The 22,244-nt window shown below is 62.9% G+C and overlaps 4 protein-coding genes across 5 annotated transcripts in view; 2 read left to right on the top strand and 2 right to left on the bottom strand.

Annotated features, from left to right (window-relative positions):
- Nucleotides 1-630: 630 nt before the first annotated feature.
- On the bottom strand, nucleotides 631-5,834 carry NDUFA11 (NADH:ubiquinone oxidoreductase subunit A11). Its single transcript, XM_004450219.5, has 4 exons — nucleotides 5,645-5,834; nucleotides 1,864-1,956; nucleotides 1,405-1,527; nucleotides 631-780 (listed from the first exon to the last, which is right to left on the bottom strand). The coding sequence occupies exons 1-4, from the start codon at nucleotides 5,739-5,741 to the stop codon at nucleotides 668-670; spliced, it is 426 nt and encodes a 141-aa protein (XP_004450276.1). The 5' UTR covers nucleotides 5,742-5,834; the 3' UTR covers nucleotides 631-667.
- A 1,043-nt stretch (nucleotides 5,835-6,877) lies between these two features.
- Nucleotides 6,878-9,555, top strand: VMAC (vimentin type intermediate filament associated coiled-coil protein). Its single transcript, XM_004450222.5, has 2 exons — nucleotides 6,878-7,101; nucleotides 7,882-9,555. Exons 1-2 carry the CDS (start codon nucleotides 6,911-6,913, stop codon nucleotides 8,180-8,182), a joined length of 492 nt encoding a protein of 163 aa, XP_004450279.2. The 5' UTR covers nucleotides 6,878-6,910; the 3' UTR covers nucleotides 8,183-9,555.
- CAPS (calcyphosine) lies at nucleotides 7,882-12,297 on the top strand. Its single transcript, XM_004450220.4, has 4 exons — nucleotides 7,882-11,000; nucleotides 11,090-11,267; nucleotides 11,369-11,575; nucleotides 11,654-12,297. The coding sequence occupies exons 1-4, from the start codon at nucleotides 10,918-10,920 to the stop codon at nucleotides 11,753-11,755; spliced, it is 570 nt and encodes a 189-aa protein (XP_004450277.2). The 5' UTR covers nucleotides 7,882-10,917; the 3' UTR covers nucleotides 11,756-12,297.
- RANBP3 (RAN binding protein 3) overlaps nucleotides 12,224-22,244 on the bottom strand; it is a 58,563-nt gene continuing 48,542 nt past the window's right edge. For both annotated transcript variants that reach the window (XM_012522005.4, XM_012521995.3), the window contains 7 exons: nucleotides 20,357-20,435; nucleotides 19,064-19,166; nucleotides 18,498-18,607; nucleotides 17,012-17,132; nucleotides 14,829-14,971; nucleotides 13,695-13,878; nucleotides 12,224-13,484 (listed from right to left, as the gene is read on the bottom strand). In XM_012522005.4, the coding sequence (XP_012377459.1) occupies nucleotides 13,441-13,484; nucleotides 13,695-13,878; nucleotides 14,829-14,971; nucleotides 17,012-17,132; nucleotides 18,498-18,607; nucleotides 19,064-19,166; nucleotides 20,357-20,435 (784 nt within the window). In that variant the 3' untranslated portion in view covers nucleotides 12,224-13,440. The remainder of the gene's footprint in view (nucleotides 13,485-13,694; nucleotides 13,879-14,828; nucleotides 14,972-17,011; nucleotides 17,133-18,497; nucleotides 18,608-19,063; nucleotides 19,167-20,356; nucleotides 20,436-22,244) is intronic.

The raw sequence follows: 22,244 nt of genomic DNA, 5'->3' as shown, positions 1-22,244 counted from the left end.
CGCGCCCGGGGGGGGACACTGAGGCTGGGCCTCAGTCTGCATTGGGGTAAGGGGGGCCGAGTCCCAGGCCGGGCGCCCCAAGCAGGGACTCCGCTTGCTTCTGTCCCCGTGGCTGCACGTGGGGTGGCAGGAGCCCACGGCCGGGGCTGGCAGGGGGCCCAGGCCAGGGGTCGTGGGCTCTCAGGGCCGTCATGCTGCGGTGGCCGCGGGCAGGATGGTGGGCGTGGTGGCCCGGCAGGAGGCGCCTCTCCCACGGCCTGGCTGGAGCCGGGGTGGGCTAGGGGACTCCGAGGGGCCCACTTCGTGTTAGCCGCTTGCCGGCCTGCTGGGGCCGGGCCCGGGGAGGTGAGTGAAGCCCCAGGTCCGGCCGGGAAAGGGGGAGCAGGGTGGAGGCCAGCCTAGGGGCGGGGGGCCCTGGCCAGCACGACGGCCCTGCCGGGAGCACGGAGCCAGCTCGGGGGCGAGTCCGGGGCCCGTGGCGGCCTCTCCCCTGCCCGGGGCCCCTCGCTGGGCTGGGCGCCCGGGCTCTCCACTCCCACGCCCGGAAGCTGGAGCGGGCACCGGGCATCCCGGCCGGGTCACATCGGGGGCCGGCGGAGGACGGGCTGGCGGGGGAGAGACACACGGACACGCGGTGCGAGGCGGTTTATTCGCGGGCGGACCCGGCTCACACCTTGGGTTCTGAGAACAGCCTCCAGCCCTCCAGCTGGCCTATCTTGATCAGGGCGGCGATGGTGCCCATGGACACGCAGGCGGCGGTGGCGGTCCCGTAGCTGTGCGCTGCGAGGGGGTAGGGGGTCAGGCGGGGGCGGGCTCGGCAGCACCCGGCCCGGGGGCCCCCTCGACTCCCGGGTGTGGCCTGGGCCACGGGCTCTTCGGGGGTGAAGGCACCATCCTCCAGGTTTTTGGGGAAGGGAAACTGAGGCTCACCCCCTCTGGGGTCAGGCGTGACAAGCCCGGCCAGGTGGGCTCAGCTTCCTTCCTGCCCACCCATGGCCAGGCCAGGCCTGCAAGCACCCACAGGCCCAGGGGCCGGGGAGGAGGCAGGCGGGTTCCACCCACGGGCTGGCGGGGTCTCCACCCGCTGGAACCTTCCACAGAGGAGGCCAAGCCTCAGGCGGGGGCCAGTTGGAGGAGCAGCGCCCACGGGGCTGGAGCGGTGCGAGCAAGGGGGAGCGCGGGAGGGCGGGCGGCTCCGTAGGGCCCGTGGGTTGACCCGGTGCAATGGCAGCCTGGGGAGCGCGTAAGGCCCTAGGTGTGCCTAGGGAGCGGGAGCTGCCGCCACCGCTGAATGGGGCGCTCTCGTGCCGCCCTGCCTGCCTCACGCCCCCCCCACTCATCCGGCTCGCAGTGCAGGTGGAGGGGGGGTGCTGGGCAGAGACCAGGGAGAGGGCGCCCACTTACTGCGTGCGCCCAGTGTCAGGCCCCCGGCGCAGCCTCCGAGGAAGTGGTTCAGGGGGTCGTCGGGCTTCTCGCGGACCTGGGCGCTGACGCAGGAGGTGAGGCTGAACACCGCCCCGATGGCAGCTGTGGGCGGACGAGAGCGGGGGACGCCCAGGTCAGGGGCCCGGAGGGGGCTGCGGCGGGAGCCGGCAGGGGACAGCCGGGCTCGCAGCGGGGGAAGCTTCCGGGCTGGGTCTCGACGGAGGCCCCTGGCCAGCTGGGGCTGTGCCATCCGGGCACCCTGCCCCACCCGGGGATCTTCTGAGGCCCCCCACCCTCACCTGTCCCTGATGAGGCGTCACCCCGGAGGGTCCTCCTGGCAGCTCAGAGTGGGGAGCTGGGGCGGCCACGGGGCATGCCTGGGCGCCAGGGGAGGTGACGTGGGGTCTGCAGGCTGCTCTAGGAGGGCCCCCTACTCACCTGCAGTGAACGTGTAGCGCCCTGCCCTGGCCACCCCCTCCACGAAGGTGTCCGGGGGCCTGAGGACGACGCTGTAGGCGGAGACCACCAGGCCTAGGAGACAGAGAGGCACAGCTGCTCGGGCCCCCAGCTCCTCCCAGCCCCCCTGGCACTGGCCCCTTGCCCAGAGAGGCGAGAGGCAGCTGCACCTGACACTGGACCTGCTGGTTCCAAACGCTGGGTGCTCACCCCGCCCCCTTCCCCAGGCCTGGACCCCCGTCCCCCCAGCTCCCACGGAGGCTCCCACCCCCCCGACACCCACGTCTCCTGCAATGGACATGGGGGCCCAGTGCCTGGGGCGGGGCTGGGCCGCCACCCGCCCACCCAGATGCAACAGCTGCGCCCCCCCCCCCCCCCCCCGGGCCCTGGCAGCCGAGCCCGGCTCCCTGGCTCCCCTCAAAGGCCCCGTTCTGCTCTGGGGCCCGGGGCTCACCCGCCCTGGCAGAGGCCCCGCCGCCCGCCCTGGCCCGTCGCTCCCGAGCACCTGGCCGCCCGGCCGCCCCCGTCCCCGTCAGCTTTTCCATCCCGGCCCGCCCTTGGCTTTCCTGGCAGCCCGGGCCAGGCCGGCGCCGAGGGCGGTGGGTGGCTGGGGCGGAGGCCCTGCTTGGCCGGGGGCCCTGGGCGGGCACGGCCGTGGGCTGTCCGCCTGGGGGACGGGCAGGCTGAGGCCCATCTGCCTGGCTCCTCCCCCCGGCAGACCACCCAGCTGACCTTGCACCCTTCCTTTCCCAACAGACCCCCGAAGGGGACGCCCCACTGCCAGCGGGGACCTTCCTGGAGAGGCAGAGGTGCCGCCCCCCCAGGGAGGCCCCTTCTCCCCTCCCGGGGCAGAGGCACCTGCAGGGCTGGGAGCCCGGGTCTGATCCAAGGCCCCCTCCCCACCCCGTATGCCTTTAGGAGCCCCCCGCCTGGGTTCAGGTTCTGCTGACGCTGGGACCTGCCCCAGGTGAGCCGCCATAGTGAGGTGAATCTGCAGAGGCACCCTGAGCTGGGAAAGACGGCCGCCTCCGCTTCCCGATGGGGAAACTGAGGCCCAGAGAGGCAGGGAAACACAGAGTGCACCCACGGCCCAGGCTGGGGCCTACAGACCCCCCGGGTCTTTCTTCCAGGCTCACGGCGCACCCTAGCGGCCTGCGAGTCCACGGTGAGGTGGTGCGACCCCCAGGGGCCAGGCTGGGGGGGCGGGGGCTGGGGCTGCTCTGCAGCTGGGTCACGCAGGGCCTGGGGTCTGGCCTGGGCTCCCCAAAGCCGACGCTGCCCGACCCCCCACCCCCGCCCAGCCAGACATGCGACACACCCGGCAGGTGGGCGAGGCTTACCCAGAGGGGCTTCCCATGCCCCCCAGGGCCTGCCGCGTCACCCCCTCCCGGGCTGGGCCCAGGCTCCAGGCCTTCTAAAAGGTTCCCCTGGTGACTCCAAGCCTTGACAGAGATTCCAGAACCTTCCACTGAACCTGCTGAGGAAATTCAGTGACGCCCCTGAGCCCAGTCACAGAGGGCCCCCAGGACAGCGAGTCCTCGCTGAGACAGTAGGCGACCCCCCATCCTGCGCATGGCCCCCGCCCTCTGGGCACCCCACTATCTTACATCCCCTCAGAATTCCTTGAGTCGTGAGTAGATGATCCAGCAGCCCCCTAATTACTCCGTAAAGTCAAGGACCATCTGCTGCCATCTCTCATCTAACAATCACCCAATACGATGACCCCCAAAACCCCTCCAGGAACCCCACGGGACTCCTCAGATGCTGCGACCCCCACCCCCAAGCACAGGAGGTTTTACTGACTCAGGCCTGTCCACCGCGCTCCCCCGACACCCCCGCCCCTTCCAAGGGCCCCCTCCCACCCCTCTGCTCGCCACCGACTCCCGCTATGGCTCTGGGGCGCGGCGCTCGCTCATTCATTCGTTCCTCCACGCGCTCCCTCAGTCACTGGGCACCCACAGGCGGCCCGCTCTGCTGGCAGCCCAGGCTCCCCGCCCTCCAGGGGCTCAGCGTCCTCGGACAAGGTGCTTCTGGGGAACGGAGGGGTGGGGTGACGGGGGTGGGAGGCTCCAGCAGCGTGTTGAAGCCGAGTCCTGAGTGGACTTGGTCAGTGGAAAATACGGCACGTGCGCACCCAGTGACCCCTCAGCGACCCTTGGGCACCCTGGAAGCTGGTCACCTCCCCTCCCCAATCCGACTCCCTCAGCGACTCCCCCACGTGGCACCCCTGGCAAAGGTTCCTGCGTGCGCCACTTCAAACCCGCTCCGAGTCCCAACCCCGCTGGGTTCCTCCTGGGGCAGCAACCCCTGCCCCACCTCCGGGCAGGACTTGACAACAGCCACCCCCAGAGCCTGTGGACACACGCCACGTCCCTCTCACGCACTAGCCTCCGTGTCCTTCTCAGCTGCACGGTCACCCCTGAACGGTCTGCCTGCCTCTCAAAATGTCCTGCCGGAAGGGAACCCTCCTGCTTTAATTTCCCCAGAGGCTGGACCATGATCTTCCAGAAACTTCTGATGGTCTATGCACAGTCTCCCCTTAAGCACCCCGCCCCCAACACAGCCCAGCCCTCCGGGGTCTCTGTAAGTGCCCCCCAGAGACCTATTGGAACCCCATCCCACCTCTCCCAACAGCCTGCTGTTCAAAGAGATGCCACAGAACCCAGTCCCCTGTCCCCTTTCTCCCAGTGACCACCCCCCCCATCCCCCAGTGGACACTCAACTTGCGCCGGGCACTGTGTCAGGAGCCAGAGATGACCAAAGCCATCAAACCTATTCCTTGGGGAGACCGAGGATGAAAAATGACACCTGTAAAATGCTGGGTGACCTGGAAGGGGCAAGACTCTGGGGCTTTCCCAGCAGGGGGTGGCAGGGCTGTGGGTCCCCTCGTGCCCCTCGCCCTGGCACCACCACCTCTATAGTAGCCCCTGGCCCACCTACCCCTTGATCTCAAGGGAACCCTGGGACTCTGCCATGGCCGCGATGACTATGTCAGATGCCCCCGATCACCCTGACTGTCAAAAGGCCTCGTTCTATTCCAAAACTTGCTCAAGTTTCTGTACCCCTCTCAGACACCGCTCAAATAAGCTCCAAGCTGCACCGCTGGAAAGCCTCATGTCCCTTTCACCAGCTCCTCGGACCCGGGTAAGGGCCCTGTGCACTCCACGACTTCCCCAGGGTCTGGGCCACTGTTTCTCACAAAATCACAGCCCCCAGGAACTGCCTCTGAGGCTCCCAGGGACCCTCCCAGTGTCCTCCGACCCCGTTGGGATCCCCATAATGTCAATGTCACCCAAAGCTCCCCAGCATCTCATCGACACTGCCATGACGACCACGGGCCATCCTGGGAAACCCCCAGCCCCCCAGGACCCCCACGGCCAGCCCCGGGGTGGCCCCATGACCTCCCTGCAACCTCTGACCCTGTCCGACACCCTTCAAAGTCTACGTCACACATGAGCCCCCCGGAGTCCCACGGCAGCCCCGGGCCCCGCGATGACGACCACTGAGAAATCTCCAGGCCGCCATGACCCCGTGGCCAGCCCCGGGGTGGCCCCATGACCTCCCTGCAACCTCCGACCCTGTCTGACACCCTTCAAAGTCTATGTCCCACAAGAGCCCCCGGAGTCCCACGGCAGCCCCGGGCCCCGCGATGACGACCACTGAGCCCCCCGTGACCCGCGGCTCCCCACGGCCCCGCGGCCAGCCCCGGGTGGCCCCACGCTCTTCGGGTTTCCTCCGCCCTCCGGGCTCGGGCGCCGCTCACCGGCACCGCCGCCGACACCGGTGGCGGCGTAGGCCTTGCGGTGGCAGTCGGTGCCATCGGGGATGTCCCAGTACTGCCGAAGCAGTGACCGCGCCATCGCTTGCAGCCCGGGGTCCGCACCGCAGACCCGGCCGGTTCCGCGCGCCCAAGGGCAGCCGCCGCTCGCTCTCGCGAGACTTCCCGGGCGGCGCGCGCAGCCACACGTACGGGCGGCCGGCAACAAGCGCGCAACTTTATTGAGCGCCGCGGGCACGGACACGGGCGCGCGCGTACGCGCGGAGGGCCGGGCAGCAGTAAGGGAGGAGCGCGTGCCCCTCCGGCAGATTCCTGAAAGGGGAAACTGAGGCTAAGGAAGATCAGTGAAGATGGGTGCTGCTACGCCCACCTCAGGGGACAGGCCTAGGTTAGGATGGCTGGAGGTGGGGCCTAATAAGAAAACGAGGCCTATCCCCACGCACAGACTAGAGCTCGGGGCGGGGCTCCACTCGAGACTCCACTTGATAGGGGCGAGACGTGATTATGGGGCGGGGCATGGTGGGGATGTGGCCATTCCCAGCGCCAGAATCGGGGTGGGGGCGTGGCCACGCCCTACGGCCAGCCCAACGACCAGTCCCCGAACTGGAGTCTGAGCCGCGTGCGCCTATTTTGGGGCGTGGTCATGCTCTGGGGGGGCGGGCCTAACGGGAAGGTGACCAATCGTAGTCCAAGGATCCTAGGAGAACGTGACCTGTGTCCAGCAGGCGGTTTGTCCGGACCCTGGGCCTAAGGCTTTTGGCTTGGGGGCGTGGCCAGAACTGTAGGCGGAACCCGAAGGAGACCTGATCAATCCGCGGCTATGTTGCTGTCTAGGGGGCGTGGCCGAACCTGGGGCTGCCCCTGGCTCAGAGCGCCGCCGGCTCGATGGGCGTGGTCAAGCTTGTTGTTCCGAGGGTGCCGACCAATCTTGGTGTTCGCTTTGAGCAGGGCGGGGCCTCTCTCGAAAGTGTGACCCTGTGTTTTTCGACGCCGGGCTCGCCGGCCGGGGGCCTGGCCAACCTGGGGCGCGGCCTGTCAAGAGCTTGGCCAATCCTGGAGTTAGGCCGGGACCAAGGGCGGAGTTCCAGGCTGCGGGAACCAGTGCGCGGGTTCGGGTTTGAGGGGGGCGCGGCCTGCCCTGGGGGCGGTGCCGAGCGAGGCGGTGGCCAATCGCGCCGAGGCCTTGAGCCCGCCTGGGGGCGGGGCCCTCCCGGGGGGTGTGGCCGGGCCTGGACGGCGGCGGCGGGGGCCATGTCGGCGCCGCCCGCGCTGCAGATCCGCGAGGCGAACGCGCACCTGGCGGCCGTGCACCGGCGCGCGGCGGAGCTGGAGGCGCGGCTGGACGCAGCGGAGCGCACGGTGCGCGCCCAGGCCGAGCGCCTGGCTCGCCACGACCAGCAGCTGCGCGCCGCCCTGGACGAGCTTGGCCGTGCCAAGGACCGGTGAGGCCAGGGCCCGGCCAGGAGGACTTCTCGTAGGAGGGCCTGGGGTGGGGGGTGCGGAGCCGAGATTGGCCGGGGAAGAAGGCCGCTGGGGAACCGTGTGCGTAGACGTGGAGGCTGCTGATGGGATTGCAAAAATCACAAAACCCCCAAACTTTGCAAAACAAACAAAAAAACCCACAAAAACAAAACAGAACACCAACTTGAATTAGTCATCACTATGTAAAGTTGAGAGAGATATATGAGAAAGTGTGGATTCCTGCTTCTCTTAGAACAGAATCCATTTTTCCACGTGGCAAAATCGTCTAGTGCCCAGTGCTGCAGGGACGTTGGGAGCCATAGCAGATTCTGGAGCAGGGGAGAAGGGCAAGATCATTGGGTTTTGGTTCTTTTTTTTTGAAGCCCCCTGTCAACTGAGGATGGAAGGGGATGAGACAGTTGCTCAGGAAATTGGGAGGTGTTGGGGCCCAGGTGGGAAGCAATTCTAGTAGCTCTCCAGAGTAATGAGAAGAGGCTTCCTGGAATAGGGGCATCTAAGCTGGCCAATAGTCAAGTAAGGAAAGAAGGAAGTGCACTTATAAAACCTCAAGATTGGAAACCAGCTTGGCAGTGTCTGTGGAGCAGCGAGGTGGAGAGAGAATGGGGGACCTCTAGGCAGTGGTGAGGGGCCACGGACTTTATGCCAAAGGCGATGGGGAGCCCTGGGAGGGTGGGGAGCAGGGAGGAGCAGCGTCTCCGGTCCCCCAGTGCCATAACCACCTCGTCTTGCCACCCTGTCAGCGAGATCGCCGCTCTCCAGGAGCAGCTGCTGACCTCCGAGGCTGCCATCCACAGCCTGCAGGCTGCGGTGCGCCAGAGAGACGAGCTCATCGCACAGTTGCAGCCGCGGGCCGAGTTGCTGCAGGACATCTGCCGCCGCCGGCCACCCTTGGCCGGGTTGCTGGCCGCCCTGGCTGAGGCCGAGCGCCTGGGGCCCCTGCCGGTCGGCGACGCTGGAGGGCCTGGGCCACCCCTTGCCAATAGCATCGGGGAGGGCAGCGGGGAACACGCCCAGCCTGCGGTGTTTGGGACCACAGTGTGAGCCCCAGGGCACAGGTTCCAGAATGGACACCCAGGGTCCCCGCGGGGGGGTCCGCTACTGGAGACATGTTTGGGGATGGGCATCCGGGCATCAGAGCCAGCTAAAAAGCCATAGATCCCAAACTGGTGGCCCACGGGCCAAAGAGCAAATGCTTAGTCCAGACAGAAGTCTTTGAAAACTTTGAATCAGTCACGCTCATTGAAGAATTGGCAGCACATACACAGAAGGCTGGATTTCTGGCTTCGATCTGACCACACCTGTCTGGACCTGAAATGAGGCTGCCCTCTAGCTGGGGGGGTTAATTTCCATTGACTGCCTCTCAGATTATCTGCCTGGCCCCAAAGCTATGTGAGTTTCAGACCTTTCTCTCTCTCTCTGGTGGGCCAGGTGGTTTCAAGTTCATATTATTTGAGCTTTTCTCAACCATTTTTTCTCCCCACTCTCAGAGATTCTCCCCCATCTCATAGGTAATGCATTTTCTGATTTCTTATCCTACACAATTGGGAGCCGTGGGGTCACGTCATTTTGCATTGATTAGACGAAGGCGGATTTCAAAGCCCTGAAACATTTTTCTCCCCCTAAATTCTGTCCTTCCCACAACCTTTTACCCAGAGCGAAGAGTGGCTCAGGCAAGGCTCAGGGCTGCTGAAATGCTGGGAACGTGGCCTTGCATTCCTTCGCTTTTTCCTGATGGCATCCTGCCTCTGGGCCTTCCCACTGGCCCTTCCCTCTGCCTGGAATGCTCTTTCCTGAGATTTCCTCATCACTCAGGTCTGTCCTTCAAATGTCACCTCCTCCAAGAGGCCAGAATGTGCCTCTGTCTTGACCTCTACTTTGTCCGCAGTGCCTGGCACACCCCAGGCGAACCCGGAGGGAAGGGGGATGGATCTGTGGGGCCTGTAGGAAGCCGAGGATCTCCAGTCCACCTGGTACAGCCCTCCGCTCGCCCCGCTTTTGTAGCAAGCAGCTGTCTCCTTTTTATATCCCCTAGAGAATCTATTTTCTTCAACTTTTTTTCTACGAGGTTCTCCTTGACCGGGGACATTGAGGACACTTTGCTTTTTATCAGACCGAGGAGAGAACCCCAGTGCCTTTCTCTGCCCAGCCTGGTGGGCAGCCCCACCTCCTCAGGGAATTGTCACAGCAGGAACTGCCGAGGGGCAGGGGCCCTGCCAGCCTGGAAAGGTCAGCGGCCGTCCCCACCCTCGGGATGGAGCTGCCTGCCCGACCTGGCATCGAACAATGCTCCCTCAGTGTGGCGACAACAGCCCCTTTCTCTCCTCTGGATCCATGAAGGCGGAGGGGACTGTTTGTATGCGGGGAAGGCAGGCTGGGGCCTGTCTGTGCTTGAGAATAAACCGGATGATTTCCCAGCCTGGGTCCTCCATCCTTCTCTGGTGCGGCTTGGAGCGGTGACTCTTACGCTTGTGGTCCAGAGCTGGGAGGCAGAAGGACTTGTTGGGAGCTTGTGCCAGGAGCTCAGAGAGGCGAACTGACAGGCGGCCTCCAAACTGGGAGGTCCTGGGCCTCTTCCAGCTTTTTCGAGGTTGCTGGAATTTCTTGCTTGATTCAAAGTGAAGAAATGCCAAAAGGGAGTCACGATAGTTTTGGGGAGATTTTACTTTTTTTTAAGAGAAGAAAAAGACACCTTCAACACTCACAAGGAAACACGATGAAGTATTTCTCGGCCTGCCGGGAGCACTTTGGACCAGGGCGAGCCATCAGTAATTTTTTTTTTGGCCACGGAATGTCAGTACGGGGTTTTCCAAAAACCCTGATCGCATCTCACTGGCTATAATCAGTGATGGGTCCCTTGTAATCTACGGTGGTTTCTGACCTTAAGGGCCACTTCCGGTGGCATGGTGGTGCATTGTAAGGTAAACCCAGGCTTTGAAAAGCCTCCGATGATTTCTGGGACTGTGCAGGAGGTGGGTCTCCAGAGAGGGCCCACATTTCAAGTGCTGGCGAATCCAGTGTGGCTTCCCAGCCCACCTGGCGGTGGAACGCCTTCAGTCGGCAGTGACATTGGGTCTCTCGGTTAAGGACCCGCGGGGATGTTGGCTTGGGCTCCCCTTGGGTCGTCTGCTTCTCTGCTGGGGGCCACGGTGCCTCTGGCTCAGGAGGGAGCCTGTTAAGTAAGACCTGAGAACTGGTAACTGACTGTGAGAAACCTGCAGTGACAAAAACAGCCTGGTGGTCCCTAAGTCCCACGAGAAGCTGCTTTGTGGACGTTGGAACGGCCGCAAGCCCTGGCTGCTTTGGCTCAGAGGCCTCTGGGCCCCTGAGCCACCTCGAGTCCTTTTGAATTTGATCCCTTGTCGGCTTTCATTGGCCCCAGCTTCACCCCATGGAAAGGGGAGGGGACCTGTACAGCCCAGGGAGGGAAAGGGGCTTCCCCAGGGTCACACAGGACTCGGGACTCAGCCCCGTCGCCCTCCCGGGGTCCACCCAGGCGGCCTGCATGCCACGGGGGCTAGGAGTGAACAGCTGGACACGTGGGAGGTGCCAGGGGCAGCGCTGCCTGTCCCTGCGAAGGCCCTGCCTCGAGCCACGTGGCGCCGTGAGGGTTACAGCAGGGGCCCCTCCCAGCCTCCAGGGCCACCGCCCTTAGCAACGCTCCAGCAAGACGCTGCCGGGCCAGGCAGGAGAGAGCCGGCCTGACCGCCAGAGTTCCGCAGACGAAGGGCAGCCAGCGACCCGGTGCCCCTCGGCCTCCCCACACCCTGCAGTGCAGCATGGACGCCGTCGACGCCACCATGGAGAAGCTCCGGGCGCAGTGCCTGGCCCGAGGGGCCTCGGGCATCCAGGGCCTAGCCAGGTGAGTGTCCCCTCGAGCCCTGTGGTCCCAGGCCCGGCCCCAAGAGGGGCCTGAGAGGTCCTTCACCAGCCGCACCCCCTCGTCCCCAGGTTTTTCCGCCGCCTGGACCAGGACGGGAGCCAGTCCCTGGACGCGGGGGAGCTCCGGCGGGGCCTGGCCGAGCTGGGGCTGGCACTGGACGTGGCCGAGGCGGAGGGCGTGTGCAGGCGCTGGGACCGCGACGGCAGCGGGACCCTGGATCTGGAGGAGTTCCTGCGGGCGCTGCGGGTGAGGTGGCCCTGCGTCCTCTGGGGGGGGTCAGGGAGGCCCCCGGGGGTCCGTCTGTGTCCTGGTAACTCCCCAGCCACCGCCTCCTCCACCCTCCCTAGCCCCCCATGTCCCAGGCCCGGGAGGCAGTTGTGGCGGCTGCATTTGCCAAGCTGGACCGCAGTGGGGACGGCGTGGTGACCGTGAGTGACCTCCGCGGGGTGTACAGCGGCCGCGCCCACCCCAAGGTGCAGAGTGGGGAGTGGACAGAGGAGGAGGTGCTCCGCCGCTTCCTGGACAACTTCGACTCCCCCGAGAAGGACGGGCAGGTGGGTGCCCCCGCGCCCCCTCCCCACCCGGGCGCCTGCCCCAGGCTCTGTTCTCACCCGCCGCCCGCCTGTCCCCAGGTCACGCTGGCCGAGTTCCAGGACTACTACAGTGGCCTGAGCGCCTCCATGGACACGGATGCGGAGTTCGTGGCCATGGTGACCAGCGCGTGGCGGCTGTGAGCGGCACCCCCGGCCCGGCTGCAGCGAACCTGGAGTGGGACCCTGCCCTGCCTCCTGCCCCGCCAGCCCCTCACCCAGCCCTGGCCAGTGACTCCAGGGCGGCTCCAGCAGGGGGAGGGTGCCTGGGAGGGCTGGGGGGAGAAGCTGCAGAACTGGCTTGGCTGTCACAGAGCCCTGCTGGGCCACCAGGCACACGTGGGACAACGGCTGAGGAGGGGTCAGGGCTCAGGACTCCACCCACCCTCTGCTGGAGCCCGAGGCCTCACGCAGCCTGTGGCAGATGCCCCCCCACTGTCCCCCACCCGCCTGGCCTCGCAGGCCTTGCAGACCAGCCCCGGGGCGCAGGCCAAGGGACAGGAGGCCAGGGCTGGGGCGGGTGGCTCCTGTGCCTCAGGCTGTGCCTGACAAAGGCCTGTCACCTGCCAGGTGTGTCAGCTCCTGAGGCCTTGGGCATGCAGCAGGCCAGGGTTTTAGTTAAAAGTTTTAATGTAGTTCCCAAATACATTTCATATGACAATCTTACATAAATGTTCCAAAACACATGGGCGCTATCTGGTTTCACTTGTCGCTAGTCGGCTAAGGCTTAAAGCAGAGAGGTGGGGGCTGGGTCTCGTGGAGGGGCTGCTTCTAGTGTCTTCTCGGTGCTCGGGGCCTGGGTGCCCCTGGCTGTGGGCACACAGTGGGGCCTGGCCCCGGGGAAGGCCTCCTGCCACCCTCTGTGGGTGGGGGCGCTCCCTGCTGTCTGGGACCAGCCCCGCCCACACCTGCCGGAAGCCTTGCCAGGGCCCCCTCCACCCAGCCCCACCCCGTCACCCCTCCAGGGCAGGAGGCAGGTTTGCGCCTGGGGGCATGGGTGGGGCGGCAGGTGGACTGGAGAAGGGTGGGGGTGGGCCAGGACCCACCCGGGCCAGAGACCTCCTAGGTCGACTGTCCCGGCCAAGGCCAGCGGGGCCCAGCCCCAGAGTGACCCCCTGCCCTCCCAGCCCCCCAACAAGGCCCGCCCAGCCCCGAGGCCAGGACGGTGGGGAGCGCCAGGGAGCCGTGCCTGCTAGGCACACAGAAGCATCCGAGTGAACCTAAGGAAACAAAAACAGACCCTCTGAAAATAAAAAAAAAAGATCTGCAAAACAGAAACCTTGGAAGAGGACAGGGGAAACCGGAGAGAAAGGAAGTCGTTAACCAACGTCCAGCAGGCCCAGTGTTTCTGCTTCTGTGTGCGGGTGGGGGTCCCAGGCCCGCTGAGCCCGCTGAGGGGGCTGGCAGGACCCGCGCCGGGCCGGCCCGCCCCTCCCCAGCCCTGGCCCCGCACCTGCTCGCCCAGCAGGGAGGGGGGACGGGGGCGGTGGCGGGAGAGGCCCAGAGGCCGGCGACACGAGGGGCCGGAGACGCGGTCCCCAGGCCCAGTGAGAAGCCGTGACAAGTCTTAATGTGCCATTTCAATTCAAAGGAGGGGAGGGCAGAAATGTTCTTTTTGGTTTCCTCATCAATATGATGAGGTCTCGTGTCCCAAACCACATCCAGGCAGTCCCCGTCTGCTCGTGAACAGGACGTGCGGGCCCAGACCGCGGCCGGCCCGACGGGGTGGTGCTTCCCGGGTCCCGCGCCTCGGCGCTGCCTGCGGGGAGGGGCGGGCGGCGGACAGACGGACAAAGCAGCAGCCTCCTGTGCAGCCGGGCGCCCAGCTGCTATGTGCTCCCGGTTGCCTGCCCGTCCCCTTCGTCGCCAGCGCCTGTGGGGAAAGCAGGCCCCTCACTGTCTGGTCCCCGAGGCTCCCCTGGGGCCCTGGTACAGGCCCAGCCTCGGCCCAGAGGTCCAGCCAGGCCAGGCCTTGACAACAGGGATGGGGTGTGGGGGAGCCAAGAAGCCACCAGGCCCTTCAAGCCACGGAGGGTGGGGACGGCCCGGCTCCAGCGGCTGCAGCCCCTGCCCCGCTCACTACCTGCAGTGGCCCCTGAGGGAGCCAGGACGTCGTCGTCGTCGCTGTCGTCCTCCTCGTTGGACGGGGCCACCCCTGGCTCCGGGACGGGCACCCTGGCCTCCTGCTCTTGCTCCACGCGGCTGCGCAGGGCTAGGATGCGGTGGTGCAGCGCTGCGTACAGCTGGCCTGTGTCCTTGGAGCTGGCCTGCGAGCGAGAGGGGCTGGTGAGGCGTCCGGGCCTGCGGCTGGAGGGCCCCAGGCTGGCATGCAGTCCTCCCGGGGCCGCCTCTCCCACCTGTGACGGGGTGGAAAGCGCCAGGTCATAAGGCACCACGGTGCCTGCCCACCATGCCTTGTGGGCACACCATGGCTCTGGTGCTCCTCCCACCAGGCTGTCCGCTCTGGAATGGACGCCGCGGCCCCAGGAAGCCATGAGGCCGCGGGTGGTTGGGGGTCAGGGGGTCAGGGGGTGAGTGCCATGCAGTGTGGGGCAGAGGTGAGTGCACACGTCTCCCTCTCTGCCCCCCGAGCACGTCCCTCAAGCCCAGCCAGGTCCTGACTGCGTGTCCAGGCAGACGAGGACACGTCTGCTGACTCCAGGAGCTGGCAGGGTACCCTACCTGAACCGCGCGCTTGGCTGGACCTGGGGGCAGGGGTGGGAGGAAGCCGACTTGGGGTCCCGGTCATGGCTGAGGCAGCACCTGAGGCCCCTCCCGTCTCCTGACCAGGGCCCTGGGCCGACGCTTGCACCCCACCACTTGTCTTCCAGCCCTGGGCACCCCCGCCTCCCTGGGACCAGTGTGCTGAGGGCTCTCGGTCCTCCCCTGGACCGGTGCAGCCACCTCCAGCATAGCTGGGCACTCGGGGACACCGGCTGCCCCCTCCCTGAAGCGCCTTCTGCCTGCAGCCCAGCCCCAGCCCCCCAGGCCCCGCATGGCCCCCCAGCCACCCGAGTTTTCCCAAAGCGCAGAGCTGGCATAACCCCCAAGCCCCACCCGACATCCAGGGCGAGAACGGGGGCCACGGAAGTGTGCAACCAGCACCCGTGTCCAGCCTGGGGGCACCCTGACCTCGGCGGTTACGGGAGGCATCTGGACGCGGCAGCTGCTCCCTGGGGCTGCCCTGGCAGCGCCCCGCCCCGCGCCGAGGGCTCACCGAGACGAGGAAGACCTTGACGCCCTGGCCCTCGGCGTCCGTGGCCGTGACGCGCACGCTCTTCTCGCTGGCCTTGTCGATCTGCATCTGGGCCCACAGCTTGGTGTTGAGGATGAGCCGCAAGCTGCCCTGGGTCCGCATCACTGCAAGCAACGAGGCTCAGCCTGGCCCTGGGCCCCGCCCACCCCAGCAACACGCAGCAAAGCGCCCAGCTCCTCCCACGTCCTGCCCGGCTGGGTCAGGGTCCCCACTTCACCCGCTGGGAGCTGGCCTGGCACTCCCTGCCTGGCGGGGGGTGGGGGCCACGTCTCCCCCCTTCCAGAACCACTGCCGAGGGCCACGGCGGCGTGAGCAGACTGCACTGGCGGCCAGGGTGCCGTGCCCAGCTGCTGGAGGTGGGGTTTAACCCGTAGGATGCCAAGAGGAGGTTCCCTTCTGGGAAGGGGGGATCACTTGGGAGCATGAGAGGGATGGCTGGAGGCTGGGGCTGGCCGCTCACTCGGGACAGTGACGCCCACTCCTGGCTGAACCCTGACTTCCAGCCACCCCACCTTCAGGCCAGCCCCAGCCTGCTCCGTGGTTCTCAGAAGAGAGAGAGGAAAAAAAGCCAACTGCTTCTTATAGCGTCTGTCAAGAGGGAAATAGAAAGCTGACAGATGGGGGCAGCATACCGTGGGGAAAAGCTAGGAAAAGACCAGTCCTCCCTGGAAATGACCGTGACACTGTGTGCTCACCCCCACGTGCCCATGTCCATGCCACTGGCTGCAGGGTCTATGCCTGAGCCCACCCGGCACCGGCCTGTGACCCAGAGTGCACAAGTGGCCGCTCCTTCCTGCCAGCCCCATTCTCCCACAGGGGCAGGTCCGGCGGTGGTCAGAAGCACGCCACCCCAGCCAGGGCGCAGGGCAGCCATGTGGGACAAAGGGTGGCTGGACCAGCTCGGGGGGCGGGTGCCACCCAAGCAGGGGAGGGGCCCCAGTGGGCTTGGAGGGAGGTCAGGGAGCAGGCCTAGAGGCCTGACAGGAGAGGGACCTGGAACTCCCCTGAGAACATTCCAGGGGCTTGGGGCAGGGGTGGGAATGTAGACAAGGCGGGTACAAAGAGGTGACTGAGGAAGAGGGGCTCATGATACCACGCTTGCTATGTGCACGTTGGTTTGTAAATTTCCACAACTAAAATGTGCAGAGTAAACAAGTCAAGAAGACGTCCATGGGGGAAAAATGAGTGGTGCCCAAGAGGAGGGCCCGTCCTCATCCTATCCCAACCTTGGGTACCAGAAAACATGCCTAAGGAACGCAGCTTGAGCTCTGTGGGGCCAGAGAGCCATGGTTCTGTAAAGGCCGAAGATTAAAGGAAGGACACACACGTTGCCTAAATGTTGACTTTCTTCAAATATGAGTACATGCGTGTGTCTATACGCACATATTCATTTTTATAACAAGATACTTCTGGGAATAAGTCGGTGCATGGAAACTGCCCCAGTAGCATTATATATAAGAGCTAAACAACCAAACCAAACCAAAACAAAAAACCCAAAAAAACCCAAAAAACTAGGAACCACCTAAACATCTGTCACTAGGGAAATGGTTAAATACGTTAGTTGTCAATGGGATAACAAGGAAGGGTTTTTTCAAAATCAGTTGAATTTTTCAAGAGAGCTTAACGACGCAGCAACATGCTTGCAAACATATAAAAAGAGCAGGACAGAAAACTGCCCCGTTTTACTAAGAAGGAACCACAGGGCAGGAATGGATCACCAAAAAGTTACCAGAATCTTCTCTTTAGAACTGACATTTGATTTCTTATCAAAATAAATAAGTAAATCTTAAAAACAGTAAGGCCAGGGAGAGGGTGGAGCTCAGTGGCTGAGTGCCCACCTCCCACAAGCGAGGCCCTGGGTTCAACCCCTGGTACGTCCTTAAAACAACAAAGTAAAGCCAGGCATTTTTACCCTAGGAAGAGACGCTGTTGAGGGTTGGGGGTAGGGGGTGGACTGGGGCACTCAATGGGTTGGGGGGTCCCTAGGAGGGGTGTGGTGGAGGCAGCTCCCCTAGGGAGACCTACTTCCTGGCTCCTTCATTCCCTTGGCAAAGCACCCCTCTGACCCCCGCATGGCCCGGGCCCTCTGCTTGGGGACCACCTCCCCCAGCCCCCAGGAGGGCCCCAGGCCCCACACAGCTCACCCAGTCGAGACTGTAACGTCCCGTCGTCTGTCGAGGCCATGTCGTTGAGTCTCAGGAGCCCCCGGCCTCTCTCCACCCACGACTGCGAGGTCTTGTCAAAGACAAACAGCTTACACTGGATCTGGAACACACGCGGCGGCCCTCCTGGTGAGCAGGGGCCAGGCCGGGAGGCCCGCCACGGACCCCGGGAGTCTCCGTCCAACCCGGAATGGCGGTTAGACGCCACGGGCCCCCAGGGCCAGCGCACAGCCTGCTACCAAGCTGTCTGCTGCCCGCCTCTTGAGCTAAGAACTGACGTGACATTTTTAAAAGGTTATATTCAAAGAAACAAACTCATGAAAGAAACGCAACTCAAAACCCCAAGGAGATACCCCTTCACACGCACTAGGACGGCGAGGATCCAGGATAGAGGAACCAGAGCTGGGGACGGTGGGGAGGAAATGGAACCCTCACTCTGCTGGTGGGAAAGGAAGCTGGCGCAGCCGCTGTGGGGGACGGCTCGGCAGGTCCTCAAAATGTTCACCACACGGTTACCACATGGCCCAGAAATTCCACTGCTAGGCACAGACCCCAGAGGACTGAAAACAACCCAAGGCCCCGTTAATTGCGGAAAGGATCAACAAAACGTCGTCTGCTGGGCACTGGGGTATTTTTCAGCCGTAAGGAATGCAGTCCTGCTGAGCGCTACACACAGATGAACCCTGAAGACAAGCCGAGTGAGAGAAGCCAGACCCCAAAGGCCACCGACTGGGATTCCGCGTATACGAAAGGTCCGGGGTAGACAGATGCAGAGACAGACGGGGCTGCAGCGGCCAGGGTGGGGGAGGAGGGAGTGGACAGCCCTGCTCGCTGTTACAGAGACAGAAGTGTTCTAAAAGGAGAGAGTGGTGAAGGCTACACAACTCTAAACGCTGAAAACCATGGAATCGTAGACTTTAAAAGGGTGAAGCTTCACAGTATGTGAGTTATACCTCGATAAAGCTGAGAAAATAAAACAACAACAACAAAGAATATGGGACGAGACTGTCCTGCAAAGCCTGAAATATTAACGCTCTGGCTCTTCACGGGGAAAAATGCGCAGGTTCCCGTGAGCCGCTTTCTTTCCACCTGGTTTCCAGGTACGTGCCCAAGTACATGCAGAGAACGAAGTCACTGAACGATACGCGGCGGGAGGGAAGATGGTGATGGGGAAAAGGGGCAAGGAAGGCCTGGCTGCGTGTATGACAAATATTCACAGGAGCTATCAGGCGGTAAGAGGAGGTGTTTGTTACGGCAGCCTCTGTAAATCCCCTGTGCTAGCAACAACATCTCAAAACAGATGCTTTTGCTCTAGAGAGCTGAACAGTAAGTTCCTGAGAACTTGGCCTGGTGGGAGGCCCGAGGGCCTGGGGGTGTGGGCCGAGCCCCTGGGGGCTGCGTTCCCTGCTGGATGGGCCTGGCCCCTCACCTCCACGGAAGAGCCAGGAGGCCACCCGGCCCACCTCACCTGTAACACGTTGCTCTCCGCCTCCTCCCCGGTGATGACTTCCACTTTTTCCAACAAACACTTGCGCGCAGTGGCCTTGGTGTAGGCGGCTGCTGACTCGGCCAGGGACTCTGAAATGTCAGTCGCTCAACAACATTGACTATTTATTGGGTGTGGGGAGAGTGCATGCCTCACAGGGTGCCGGCAACCCGGGTGGGCCCCACCTGAGACCTGGAGCGGATCCTGGAGAGGCGCCAAGCCATCTGGCCCAGGATCTGCTGGGCGGCCCTGGGGGAGCTGCCAAGTGCAGCTCTGGATCCCCCGTTTTCCCAGGTCACAAAGGAGAGGTCACTGAGGAGAAACGTCCCTCTCCTGCCACCTGGGAGCAGGGGGGCTGCGGGCTGCAACCGCCTCGGAACTCCCCACCCTGCCTGCCCACACCCCTCACCCGTCAACCCCCCACACAGCAGGGCCTCCGACTCTGCTCTTGGAAAATCTGACCCCACCCCCTGGACTTCGACACTGGTCCAGGAGGAGCTGGCTCAATGGGGGTTATGCTGGGGAGGGGCAGGAAGCCCACCACGTACCTTTCTCTGGGGTGGCCTCCTGGGAAGCGGACTCGGACCCAGACTCGCCTGCGGTGGACTCCCTGTTGGCATCTGCACCGACCTCGCTGAATTTTGGTGGGCTCTGCGGGGAAATGGAGGCACACAGGGAGGGGGAGTGTTTGTGTGGGCCCACGGGTGGAGCCACTGCAGAAGGGAAGGCCCTGGGTGGCGACAGGGGCTCGCAGCCCTCCCTGGCCAGGCATTGGGCTTCCACTTCGCAGCTCTGAGGGCCCATGCAGAACGGGAAGGCGAGAGGACGGCCCTTCTCTGCGGCCCAGCACTGGGCCCTCAACACCCCTCCAACACCACACAGCTGCAAACGGGCACCTTCAAGAGGTGGGGCGCCCCCAGGCCTCAGAAAGCCACTCCTGTTTCACCCCAAATGTAGACTTTGGGGTTCAAACTCATGCCTGCAGGCAGCCCTCTGGGCTGCCCCGTTCATCTGTCTTGCCAGGGGTCTGTGTAGAGGCAATTCTTTGCTATTTCATTGCAGCAGAAAAAGGGAAAACATTGACAGCAGAGGAAAGCAGGGGGAGGCTTGTTAAGGTAAGCTGAGACAAAGGTGGAAATAAGCAGGGGGACCAAAGACAACAATTACAACACAAAAAGTGGAGTTGTGTGCATTCAACTGGGAAGAAAAAAAGAATGGAAATCAGGATTGCAGACCGTGGATTCTAGAACTAGTCCAGGCTCGATGGGCTCTCTGGGAATGGGAGATGGTCCCTCAGGGCATTAAGTGTGTTCACCGTGTGCAATGAGGAGGACAGCAGGCGCCCCCTGCAGGGCTGGACACTCCTCCGCTCTGGCCGGCATGCAACCTCCCCCCCTCCAAGCTGCAGCCCTGGGGTCTGGGACTGAACTCCCTTGGCACCAGAGGTGGGTCAGGAGGTCCCAGCAGCACGTGGCCAAGGACTGTTCACTTGATGGTGTGTTTCAGCCAGCTCTGCAGAAGGATGCACGGGCCCTGACGGCTGGCACGGCCCTGGTCTCAAGGGAAGCTGCCTGAGGGTACAGTTGACCCCAGGGGCAGCGATGAAAGACAGGGTGAGCGAATTCCGGCTGCTGGACTGCTTGCGGGGCCGCCAGAGCCAAGAACCTCCCCCTTTTGTGAGGCGGAATCTGCACTGGGGCTTCCTACTCTTACGTGCAACTGCACGCAGGCTGACTTTGCAGGAGATGAGGCAGCAGCCGCAGCCTCCACTCCCCTCAGTTTGGGGAGGCGCTACCACCCTCCAGGGCCCAGGAAGGACCGCCCCGACAGTGGCCACTCACCAAAACTCGCTCGCTCATGTTCTGGCCAAACACGAACTTGTTGCTGGAGGCGTCAGCGCTGCTGGTCGAGTTCTCTGAACTGAAGAGAAGGTGAGCAGTGAGTATGGGGATGTCAAATGGGAACAGGGCCAGGCAAACGCGGCCCCTGGTGTGCTTGTGCACATACACTCACATGTATGTGCAAACACATGCAAGGACACATGCTCAGTGAACCGCAGGCCAAGACCTGCATAGGGCAGCCCAGGCTGAGGCCCCACTGGGCTCTGCCCTCCCGGTGCAGGCCTGGTGCCCCAGGCAGGTCACAGATATGTCTCCATGCTGCACTGCACCAGGATGGACTCCCTGCCAGGCACCGTGTAACGCCCCTGACTGGGCTGGCTTGTCCCCAGTCCCCAGAAGGCCTGCAGACAAGGACACCGGTGCGGGAGGCTGGGGGTGGGGGCAGAATCAGGGGGGAGCGTCACTCCCAGGACAAAGCCCAGCTCAGTCTCCTATAGCAGCTGACCCTGCGAGCACCCCTCCCTCACTGCGTTTCTGAGGGAGGGTTATGGGAGGACGCTGTGGGGACTGTAGCTCCCAAGCACCCGCCCCACGAGCATCACCTGCCACCCACTGTGGGACATCCCAGTACAAAATGACGGGGACTTCGAACACCCCCGTTTTGAAGTGCCAATGTGTGTCTTAAAAAACTGGGACATGACTCCCGGGGATGAGCCTCCCTGGCGCCGAGAGATTACTACCAAACACCAGCTGATGATGTAACTAGAAAGAAACCTTGAATAAAAGGTTCAACTCAGACCAGCAGAATATCACAGCCTACATGTAATATCAGGTGTTAAAAACTGCTTTTTGATCTTGAATAAAAGGGGGAAATGGAAAGGACAATTGAGTTTATGTGGCTATGAGTCTCCAAAAGAGTTGGGAGGTCATCACAGGGGTTGCACTTACACACACCTCAGCAGGGTCCCAGAGACAGCCAAAGTAGATACAAACCCAGGTCCTGGTTCTCCTGAGGGCTAGAGACCCACAGGTTCTATGGTTATGGCAAATGAGTTCAGTGTAATGTCAGTTGACCCTACTTTGGAGTTCGTATTCCTGAGTGTGATGGAGTTGGACTCAGATGTGACCTTTCTACACATGCCTCTTCTATCACTTTTACTGGACCTGTGGTTGGTGCTGGGGTTGGTGTATACTCAGGAGACCTGAATCTCTGGATTGTCCATGTGACAGCTAGGCCCTAAGCCTTAGCAAACTTGCAACTCTTACCCTCTGGTTAATTGGACTTAACCCGGCCAGCTAAGAGGGAGGTGAAGGAGATCAGTCACCACACCAGGGAGGCAAGAATGCCTACAACTGCAAGCAGGAGAATTGCATCCAGCATCCATGTGGAATCTAAGTCCCCTACCGATATAGAGGTGGAGTGGACACAACCGTTCAGAGTCTACAAGATGGAGGAATAGAGTAGGGACTAGAGTGGACTTACTGATATTCTACTACAGAACTATTGTGATTAGTAATGGAAGAATTTGTAGCATTGATGTGGAGAAAGTGGCCATGGTAGCTGCTGAGGGTAGAGAGAGGAAGAAGAGATATGATGTGGCGGCATTTTCAGGACTTAAGAGTTGTCCTGGGTGGTATTGCAGGGACAGGTGCTGGACATTGTATGTCCTGCCATGGCCCACCGGGTGGACTGGGAGAGAGTGTAAACTACAATGCAAACCATTATCCATGTGGTGCAGCAGTGCTCCAAAATGTATTCACCAAATGCAATGACTGTCCCACGATGATGAAAGAGACTGTTGATGTGGGAGGAGTGGGGTGAGCGGGTGAGGGTATAAGGGGACCGCTTATAGATTTTTAATGTAACAGTTAAAAAAAATAAAGAGAA

Source organism: Dasypus novemcinctus, chromosome 19 (assembly GCF_030445035.2).
Source record: "Dasypus novemcinctus isolate mDasNov1 chromosome 19, mDasNov1.1.hap2, whole genome shotgun sequence".
Classification (NCBI taxonomy): Eukaryota; Metazoa; Chordata; class Mammalia; order Cingulata; family Dasypodidae; genus Dasypus; species Dasypus novemcinctus.
The sequence above is the reverse complement of the archived record's forward strand: the minus strand, read 5'-3'. Positions and strand labels throughout refer to the sequence as shown.

Bases quoted from the DNA above. Each gene is read 5' to 3' on its own strand.
- CAPS (XM_004450220.4), top strand. From the start codon at position 10,918: ATGGACGCCGTCGACGCCACCATGGAGAAGCTCCGGGCGCAGTGCCTG. The intron at 11,001-11,089 runs GTGAGTGTCCCC...CCTCGTCCCCAG, and splicing joins GGCATCCAGGGCCTAGCCAG to GTTTTTCCGCCGCCTGGACC. The intron at 11,268-11,368 runs GTGAGGTGGCCC...CACCCTCCCTAG, and splicing joins AGTTCCTGCGGGCGCTGCGG to CCCCCCATGTCCCAGGCCCG.
- VMAC (XM_004450222.5), top strand. From the start codon at position 6,911: ATGTCGGCGCCGCCCGCGCTGCAGATCCGCGAGGCGAACGCGCACCTG. The intron at 7,102-7,881 runs GTGAGGCCAGGG...CCACCCTGTCAG, and splicing joins CTTGGCCGTGCCAAGGACCG to CGAGATCGCCGCTCTCCAGG.
- NDUFA11 (XM_004450219.5), bottom strand. From the start codon at position 5,741: ATGGCGCGGTCACTGCTTCGGCAGTACTGGGACATCCCCGATGGCACC. The intron at 1,957-5,644 runs GTGAGCGGCGCC...TCTGTCTCCTAG, and splicing joins CGGTGTCGGCGGCGGTGCCG to GCCTGGTGGTCTCCGCCTAC. The intron at 781-1,404 runs GTAAGTGGGCGC...ACCCCCTCGCAG, and splicing joins CCTGACACTGGGCGCACGCA to CGCACAGCTACGGGACCGCC.